General features: G+C 38.5%; 1 protein-coding gene across 2 annotated transcripts; it reads right to left on the bottom strand.

Moving 5' to 3' along the window:
- Nucleotides 1-2,473: 2,473 nt before the first annotated feature.
- LOC148174218 (uncharacterized) lies at nt 2,474-7,963 on the bottom strand. Of its 2 annotated transcripts, XM_088036312.1 has the most exons (3): nt 5,896-7,963; nt 4,255-4,350; nt 2,474-4,114 (listed from the first exon to the last, which is right to left on the bottom strand). In XM_088036312.1, the coding sequence occupies exons 1-3, from the start codon at nt 7,874-7,876 to the stop codon at nt 3,603-3,605; spliced, it is 2,589 nt and encodes an 862-aa protein (XP_087892438.1). In that variant the 5' UTR covers nt 7,877-7,963; the 3' UTR covers nt 2,474-3,602. The 2 variants fall into 2 exon arrangements, with proteins under 2 accessions (XP_087892438.1, XP_087892439.1); XM_088036313.1 differs by lacking the exon at nt 4,255-4,350.
- Nucleotides 7,964-10,490: the final 2,527 nt, after the last annotated feature.

Here is a 10,490-nt window from a genome sequence, read left to right as displayed (position 1 = left end):
TAACAGGGATGCCACTTCTTCTATTTCTAACAAAATTTTACTCTCGTCCTTAAAAATTCTTTAGGACTTTGAAAACTACGACCGTTCTCGACCTTCTCTCTGAACAAACCATTCTATAATCAAATCCAAACAAAGCAACTTTATTTTCGTTTGTGTGTACATTAGCACCCTGTAAGAACCCACAAGTCATTAGCAAGTCACCGATTGTTAATTCTTTATCCAACACTGGCGCTAAGGCTCGTTTCGTCGCCCAGTGGTGTTTTATTCTTGCAAATCAGTTTTATTTTCAATCTCGGGGTAAATTCCACCCCACATACGCTTAAAACAGGCTGATTTATCACCGGAAGTCAGGTAATGAGCTAAAACAGGTGGCGCGCGGCCTAACCTCATGGGAACAATGCTTTCCTCTCCAATGCGCAGCCCACGCTCACGATCCGCGCTCTGATTTTAATTGCAACCACCGAAAAAAAGCCAAAATCACTAAACACGGTGATTGTCGAGTTTACATGTGTCACGAAAGACAGTGATTTCTCGAATTTCCGCCTGAGGATAACGCGATTAAAGCGTCTCGTATAAACGGTCCAAATTCTAATTAAAACCGAACTTTTTCGTGTATCATGGTCGAGAGGGTTGCAGCTGCTGATGTTTACAGACATCTGAACGTCGATCATACCCTTTGCAGTTCCCACGTTCAACCCTTGTGTGATTTGAGTGTCTTCCTTCACCCTACTTTACCGGAATCGTTCCGCAAGTATCTGCACTTCCGTGTTCTTTTTTCGGGGAAGTCTAACGATTTTTTTTAGATTTACAGCGCACCGAATATGATCTGCGACAGACAAGGTAAAAAAAGCAATTAAGAAGAGAAAAAGCTTAGGACTGAACAAAGAATGACATAAACAAATAAACACAATAGCGTCATCGGAGGACACAAATCAAAACGCATTATCCGAGATGTAAAAGGAGCGAGCAAGAGGACTACATAGGAGACGAAGACGGCAGGAATAAGAAGTATTGTCAACACATCTAAGCTTCCAGGTGCGTACACACAGTCGGCCACGCATTTCTTGCTCCTACCGGAGGAACTTTATGACCAAAATCACAATTAATTAAAGAAGAAAAAACTTCAAACTCTACTTTCTTACAGTTTACTTCAACTATTTAACTTTCGTGTGTTGTAACTTTTTTTTCTTTTTTGGTCATTTCCGTCATTGGAGATAACAGCGATGAATCGGTTTAATTAAATGGCAGATCGCATCTTGTCTGACATGTGGAATTACGTCGGCATTGTACGACAGTGGCTTCCAGGTGGGTATCTAAAGATTTGCTTACTCTTCACTGATCTTCCATAAGAGCTTAATAAGAAGACGCGAGTTCCCATGGTTTAAATTGCAGGTTTAACAGTGGAACAGATGAGTTATGGATGGATGCAACCACGGAGGGGCTAAATTGACAATTTTATGCTTCGGTGTGTGCACAGGAGGTACTTTATGAGATTACGCCGATGTGACGTCATTGATTTCCTTTTTAATGATTTTTAGGAGGCCTTGATGGAATTTGCATTGATTTTTGACAGCGAACTTCATCTTAGAATCGTTATCTGCAGATATAATTTTGTTTCATATTTTTCAGTTTGATATTGCATAAAATAAATTCATTCAATAATTTGCTATTGAAATAATAAAACTCTTTGAAAATATTATAAAACTGCGAAGTGCCTAAGTATAAAATAAACCCGAGTGTGAAATTTATTGTCCCATTCACAACAATGCAGTAATCGATTAATTCTTATCTTACCTCTGTCGTTATCAGGCATTTCTTCGAGCATCTCTTGTTAAATTTTTTCATCGGGTTTCTTCATGAAGTTAAAAAAGCGTGAACATAAATTTCAGGTCTTGATTTCGCTAAGAATTAAAAAAACTGCTTTAATTAAGCTCATGCATATTAGGTTAGCCGGTCGTTTATTTACGACTCCCTTGTGAACTTAGCACCTGCTTCGACCCTAAATAAATCAGTTTCTATTTCTCAATAATCAAATTCACTTGAATGTTGACATTGCGTCGTCGTTTATGAAAAACACGAAATTTTCTATGTTTCGAAAGAACAACACGACATGTAAAGATAAAACAACAAATATAAAGAGTAAGATCAATATTTTGGAAACATTCGACTGAGCAAATTAATTTTTTGGGAATTTGACTGTAAAAACGCTTATAAAAAGCAATTTTCAAAATATTTACATTTAATTCGTATTAAATCGGTCGACGGGCCCGGAGGCCGTCGAAAGTAAAGAGGTTTTATTGGCAGGAAAACGTTCAAGTTTCCGAAACTTTATCATAAACTTTTTACGTTCGGCGGCAATTAAAACCATCTGAGAGGGATGATAAAATTTTTACGCGAAAAATTAGGTTTACGGCGTCGAAAATATGCTCCAACTTACCTGTTTGTTTTTGGACGGTTGAGGGAAAAGAAAGACTTTGTAATGATTTATATTTATTTGTGTCATTGGTAAAGTAACATAATAACATTTATTTAAAAACTTAGAACTAACAGCTGTAACGTATCAGGAAAAATATACAGTATAAACTAATGAACGTAACTACTACATACAATCAGTCTTAACAAATAATACACGATATTCTGCATACTCGACTATATGCTTTGCGCCAAAACAATCTCTTCAGTGTAAACATAACATCACATTCACATAACTCTTCAACAGAAACAATCGGCCTACGAACATATTTGGTAACTGTCCTTAACTGAAAATGGCGCACTGAACGAAGGAGATTTTCGAATGAATTGCACTAAGTCTTAAAATAAAACAACATAAAGCCAGTCGCAAAATGTTGTCATATTTGTTCCATAAAAATATAGCAAGATTTTGCTTAATAAAATTTGGCACAAGATAAAATCGTTTTGTCAACACACGACCCGTTTAGGGTTGGGTGGAACTAAACAATAATTGGCACACAAATTCATCAGCTTTAACTGAGGTAGATTCGTCATGGAAAAAATATAATATTACCTAACAACGTAAATATGTACACAACGACTCACAACTCTTATTACATCTTAAAAAACAAATATCAAAACTTGCGTTGTAACATTATTGCATATTATTACTTCGAATTTCTATGAACCACCGGAGCGGTTCGATGTCCGGATCGCTGATTCGGGAGTCCGGAGACCGAGCCACCACCAGCTGGGACTATAATGTTCTGTACTTTTTCTTATTTTATACATCTTTAATAAACTTGATCCTAAAGTTTGTACATCCACGAGATATCAATTATATAATCTGATATAAATATTTATATCTATTATAACTGAGATTCTGAGGTATTGCTGTTTTGAGTATTGTATCGTCGGACTCGAAAAAAATACTTGAGCAATTACTCTGTATGTGTACTCTGTCATCCTTTGATCGTCACATTTATATGAAAAAATATCTCCCGAACTGAAATATCAAAAATAATATGTACAAGATAGAACGTCATTCAAAATAGTTACAACATTTAAGTAGGAATGTGCCAAGTGACAAAAATAAAAAATTGCTACATACACATCAAGTGCAGTCGATCTAGAGTCCCGGAACGCGCACTTTACTTCCCTATTTTCCCCTGCGTCCTCCTGAGGTGCGTTTCACAGTGCTTCAGCATGTGGTCCTTCCGGATGAAGCCCTTTCCGCACGTGTCGCATATAAAAGGCTTTTGCCCCGTGTGCAAGCACATGTGCCTTCGCAAGTCCGTCTTGTGGTTGAACTGCTTCGGACAAATATCGCACTTGTGTGGCTTCTCTCCGGCGTGTTTGGACGCGTGCTCTTCGTGCTCTTCCTCGCTGGAGAAGCGCTTCCCGCATCTTCCACATTTGAATGGTTTGTCGCCGCAATGGAATGTCTTGTTGTGTTGGGTGAGGTAGCATGCTTTGTTGAAGGTCTTGTCGCAATCGATGCACTTGTAAGTGCCAGGTTTGTTGATAGTTTGCACGGTCGACGTTATTCGAGGACTACCAGTGCTTTCTTCGTAGTCGCGGTTTATGTGGGCTTTTTCTGGAGATGGTGGCGAGGGGAGCGCGAGGGGGTCCGTTTCTGGGGGTGAATAGGCGACGAGATCGCCTGGGGACAAAGTTAGTGTTACCATTTTTTTTTCGAGAATATTGCGAATGTAAAAAGTTCAAAAATATATTGAATTTAAATAAAAATAGTTCAGGTAGTCATGAAGTGACCAATAAAATTTAAAGTATCAGTAAATTTACCTTGTATTATTTTATCACCTTCCTGATAGACATAAATTATAAAGCAAACAAATATAAGCACAATAATAATCTGTTTTTGTGTTTGGTTTTCTAAAACTGAAATAAGTTACAATGCATAAATTATGTACTCCAATTAGACTATGAACGAAAAATATCTATAATTTAAATAAAAATAAGAAAAGTTTTATTCAAATTATTCTTCACTAATGGACGTTTACATCCCTTTTTATTAACTGGAATTTAATTAGCAATCTAATTGCAGACTATAAAAGTTTTGAGTCCAGTTAAAAAATATTTTTAATATTTGGATGAAATTCAACTCAAAAATGGTAATAAATTTGTTGAAAACTAAAGGGACACAACCACTGTAAAATTTAAAAAAAATCGTGTTTTTTTTGCATATTTCGATAGTTTATACCTTTTTTTTTGAATAATTCGCCAATTTGTTAAATTTCAAAAAATTTCCAATATTCATCCCACGGGAAATATCTTCTAGTTTAATAATCTTTTTATTTTTTTTATTTCAACAATGGTGAAGGCCGCAATCACTGCAGCAGTGGAGAGCCTTTTTTTTCTAGTAGATTGGGAGATACTTAATAACTCGGGCAGAATTAAATATTTTTATCTTTATATTTCATTTTTTTTATTATTTATGTAAAAATGTATCCTCCAAATTTGAAAACATTTCATCCAGTAGTTTTCTTTAAAAAATCCCAAAAATCACCTTTTTTTAGAGAGTCACAGTGGTTGTAATAACTTAATACTTAAAAATAAAACGACCTTTTTCATATATTTTTTCGTTTATGACTGATTTTGATTAAGAAAAAAATGTAATCGAACCAAAAGTTGAAAAGGTTCGTTTTTGACTATTCTGATACAACAGAAATCTGATCAATAAAAATTAAAATTTCAAAACTGTACATCAAACACGTTTTTATCAATTTCTATTCAGAATAATTGATCAATCTGTTTTGAATCAGCTAACAGTGACCTATTTTTAGCTTCCACCTAAAACGTGTGTGCATATTTGACCTTTTTAATTTCTTCTCGTCAAATTTCAACGTTTTTATTTCATACTTTATACTGAACTTCTTGATTACGTAGTAGTCTTATGGGTAATAAATTAGTTCACAAAAACCCGTTTTAATTTGACCTAATTGAAAAGGGAAAAATCAACTGTAAAACAAAGTTAAAAAATGTTTTTTAAGCATTTAAGCAGCGAACTACTGTCCTCCTCTGAGAAAACAGAATTATTTTTCTAATAAAATCACGAATAGATTTTCCCGGTTTTACTTTTTACATAAACTTAATTTCCAAATATTTACCCACAAAGCTATTTGCATAGAAACTAATTTTGTTTTGTTGCAAATGGAAAATTATATTATTACAGGTAAGGCATCTTTTGTTTTATTTGATAATAACAATGAATTATGTTTTGTAACTTATTATCGAAATACATATTAGATAATTAAAATCGGGTAAATTTCTCATTTAATGATTGTAAATTTATTACCATTTCTAAGAAACCAATTTAAAATTATGAATTCTAATGCAAGTAACAAACAATTTAACTTTGAAGCTAAAGAGTTTGTCCATTTTATATTCATGCATTTATAAAAATGTGTATAAAAAATATCTTACCAGCACTGGTCATGGAGCCGACGATGAGTTCTTCTTGAATCGGTGCTGGATCGGCGACGGTGAGGACAGTCAATCTGTACTCGTCATCGTCAGTTTTGTACATTCGGGTGCGCGTTTCCGTGGTCTCATATGGGTCGGGATAATAGAAATAAGGGGCCGTTGCCGGTCCCCCGCCCCCCACGTTCGCGTTGCCGTAGCTCATCAGCAGACCGTAGCGCTGAAACTGCGCAAAACTTGGCAGCGGCTGAGTCTCCTGCTGACCGACGGCGTCCTGGTGACCGAATTCACCAGTAATATTGAGGCTGCTGGTATCCGTAACCTGCGTAACGTGGGGGGCCGACCCGTTTGGGTACATCTGGAACTGGGGGCTGGACTCGATAGGCATCATATGCCCCATGTTGAAACCATGCGTCGGTAGCAGGCCCCTCGAGTCTAGGCTGGTGGGTGAGGGGCCTGCCTCCCCGTTTGGGGGACTTACGCTGTTATGAGACATGGGAGGGTGGTTGGGCATCATCCCCGGCATGGGCATACTGTTGGTGTCCTCCTCCGCTGGACTATTGCTCTGATCTTCTTTGCTTGTGGACTCGCGCGCTGGGTGGTGGTGGGCGCTAATGGGCATAGACGCCGGGTCCGGCTGGCCGCTGGATTTCACAGCGTTCTTGTGTAAAGTGGTGTTATAGTGACGCTTTAGGTGCCCCGAGCTGGTGAACCACTTGTTGCAAGCAGTGCAGTTGTAAGTTTTGGGTCGCCGCGCCTCGTTCGACTTCCAGTTGGCGCTCTTCGTCGCCGGGGAAGCCGTCGTCTGGGGAGGGTTATTGGGCACTTGTGTGCTTGAAATCACAGGAGGATTGGCCTGTGATGGGAGATGCTCAAAAGGTCGGTAACTCTGTGGCGTCATGACGTTTTCTTGCGACGTCGTCGTCACGTTGTTTCCCATGAACTCCTGGTTGTGCATGAATATCTTCTGGTCTTGTTGGACAGGCCCGTTCATATATTGCTGTTGTTGATACATTTTCTGGGGTGGCGACCAAGTGTTGTTGAGCAGCGCCGAGACGGAATGTGGGTTAGACGTAAGCTCGCCGTTCTGGCGCTTTTCGTCCTCCGGGTACACCTGATGGACTTTATGCGAGTCTAGGTCAAGAATCTCGCTCTGGGCGTCTTCTTCGCTTTTAATCTGAGGTTGATCGTTGTTGAATAGGAAGTGATTAGAGTGGTAAGCGGCCATCGGCGTCGGAGGATGCGCCATATTCTGGTGCTCTACGAGCTGCGTGGCTGAGTCGCATACAAAACCGCACTTGTCGCATTGTTTAGGGCTCGGAGACGGGGTTGGTTGAGGTGGATACACCGGACTTGACGAGGACACCTGCGAGTTGGCCTGCGACCTGTCGTATTGTTGATAAGGATGGTACCGATACGACATGTTTTGTAACCCTGCCGGTTTGTGCATAAACTCTTGCGTGTATTGTTGATTTTGGTTCTCCATGCCAAAGAATTGCGTATCTCCAAAGTTGGGGTAGTTATTCGCATAGTGCGAATTCGGCGATGTTGTGCGTTCTTGTTTTATTTGGTAATTTTGGAAGTTAGGAGAGAAGGCGGAATTGTCGTGGTTTTGGTACGGAGAAGAGGCGCTTTGATAACTTTGCGGGGTGGGAGGGTGTCCGAAAATTGTCTCGGGGGTGGTTCGACTATAGTCGGGGCTTTTCTTGTTCATAGAATCTGAACTATCTGCCGCGGCAATAGTATTATTTGGTATAAACTCACGTTTGATGTTGGCTTTCGTGTTGTTGTTGTTGGTCTCTTCCGAGTGCGACGTTGCCGCTTGAGTCGCCCATTTGTTGAGAAGGTTTTCTTTATGGTACTGGAGATGAACTTCAAGGGACTCGGCCGAGTTGAGGCATCGTCCGCATTCTTTGCACATATGAGGGGTTGTTGGCGGAAAAGGCTGTTGCTGCTGCTGCACGCCACTATTATTGCTGGCCATCGCGCACCAAAGTTTATCAAAATAACAAATAAAGTTCAAAAAACAAAAAATACAACAGTCACTCTTTTACTATCATAACATTCTTATTCTTATTCCCGGTGGCATCATCACATTCGAAACGTAAAATAAATCGCGCTCGTTTGCAGTTTGCATCACTTTCGGCAAACCAAAAATAAACAACGAACGAAAAAAGAAAAACAGTCTGTGTGTCCGTTTAGCCCATTTTATTTTGTGGAGTCGTCGATCACGAAATGGGACGTCGGCGTGTCCATCACAGGACTCTTCGTTGAGCGAGTGATTGTTCTTCAGCGCACTGTTCGTTCGTAGACACTTGCGTTATCGAATTGTGCCGCACCAAACTCTTGCCGGACAAAACACCGACTGCTGCTGGTTCCTCTCGAATTCGGAGGTCCAACGTGCTATGCGTGTTTCGCAAACTCGCACAGGCCGCACCGCTCCGATTTCGACCAATGGCTTCGTCCGTTTTAATGCGTTTGGGGTGGTAGGGGGTAAGATGCTGCATTTTTGAACATTGCCGGCTTTGGATTATGACGCTTAAGCTACGCGCGTGGATTTCGCGCTGCTTACGGCAAAAAATCACTTTATTTATTGCACATCATTCATTAATTAAACAATGCATCAATCACATTGCTCGCACAACCTGAACAAATTAAAGAAAAACTGAAACACTGTTTAAATCTCTCTACTTTAATACATTTTAACATCGGAACGTATGACCCAATTCGCTAACTTTTAACTTTCAAACATCACAATATTAACTTTAGAAAAGCTTTAAATGACTTTGCTTCTGCACGCTGCAGGTATTAAGAACTGAACTATCATTTAGGAAAGATAGTGCTGCGAGCAAATCACCTTTTCTCGGTAACTAATAAAGTTTTCTTCGTGTCGGTAAAGTTAAAAGCTTCAACTGCACCACCAAATCTGTTTAGAGCAAAAATCACAGGATAATGCTCTCTGAATAATCCAGTCTCGGCGACTTAATTCTTTTTATTCGGAGGATTAGCAAATACGCCCAATTAACAAAGCGAAATACGGTTTCTTCAGATTGTCTTACATTTTGTTGGAAAACTTGTACACATGACCCAAATTAAATTACAAATAAAAAAGCCCTCCAAGGAGAACTTTTTTAATAAAATCGCTAAGATAAAATGCGCAGATTTTTTTTAAGGAATTAAAACTATTTTTAGGAGTTTGTATAAATAAATTGTAGATATTGCGGTCTACGATAAATAAATAGGTAAATAAATTTGTCTTTGAACTATTATTGATTTTTCTCAAATGTGGTTGAAATGATTTAAAATTAATTTTCTTGAGTAGAAAATGAAGAAAAATAAATCAAACCCAAATCAGATGTAATAAAAGACAAAAAAAAATTGAATTTTTTTATATTTTATTTCGTTATTTTGATATAAATTATGATTATGTATCTACATACAATTCAGAAAACAATATGAATGGCTTAATAATAATTGAGTTGTTAATATAATTATAAATAAAAGATCTTTCTTTGTTGAGCGTTGTTAAGTATGGAATTTTTTTCTTTTTTGCGAGGCTGCACCGATGAATCAAATGTTTTTCTTTCCGCCAAAACATGCATTTTTTTTAAATCCATGATTTGACCTTGTTCTATGATTGGAACCTTTGTAGTCCATCGTGTGTAGTATGGAACTTTTTTCCAAACCATCGATCTGGATGTTCACATTCACCTTGACCTTCACAATCACACATGAAATATTTGCGAACTCTGACTGTTTTATTTCCCGATGAATCTCTGTCGTGTTATGGTTTCAGCAATTGCAATTACCCGCACTTACCTTGGGAAGAAAACGCAGAGGAAAAAGTTGCGTTACGTGCCCGGAAAACTTCCTAAATAGATTTCCGAATTTCCGCTCGAAAAAGTTTCTTTGTCCTAAAACCCGTTCCGTGAATTAACTAATAAATACGCTATCGATTTAAATAAAACGGATTGGAGATCTCTCATTATAATAACAAAAATATTTTAATCTGCCGCATGCAAATAAACACGAAAATAGCCAGAGGCGCACTTCAAAATACCATGACGTAAGCTCGATTCGAATGCAACATGCAATTTCGGCTTTGCAAGGACAAAAGTGCGTTTACCTCGTCTTAGACGCTCCTGTAATTAAGTAAACGTGTTTTGACCGAAAAACGGACGTCATCAGCGCCGGTATGGACCATCGCGCCATCTAATTGCTCCATTATTATACGCTAAAAGCGTCTTTGTCGTCGAAAAACCACGAATTTAGATAACATTAGATGGTAATCCGAGGCCTTGTCAAATATTCAAAAGCTTATATAAGAGTCCGTCAACAAGCAGCGACCCTCAAAATGTGTCAAATGACTGACGAAAGACAACTTGACCTCTTCACTCCCAAGTGGCCCGTTAAAAAATAGCCGCCATTTTAAACAAATTGCGAGCCATTTGGTAGACAAATTCAAATGATTATGTGCAAAGTCAAGGTGAGAGTGTTCGCCTTTTTCGGCGTCTGAATAAACTCTGATGAACTTATTTTGGTTGTTTTTTTGTTATTTTGACCAGACGGAGTCTGCATGCATTAATTGCATCCTGAGG

This window comes from Gnatocerus cornutus, chromosome 5 (genome assembly GCF_029298725.1).
Source record: "Gnatocerus cornutus isolate USDA-ARS CGAHR chromosome 5, icGnaCorn1.1, whole genome shotgun sequence".
In the NCBI taxonomy this organism is placed as follows: Eukaryota; Metazoa; Arthropoda; class Insecta; order Coleoptera; family Tenebrionidae; genus Gnatocerus; species Gnatocerus cornutus.
Note: the sequence above shows the minus strand (reverse complement) of the source record. Positions and strands in the feature narration are given on the sequence as shown.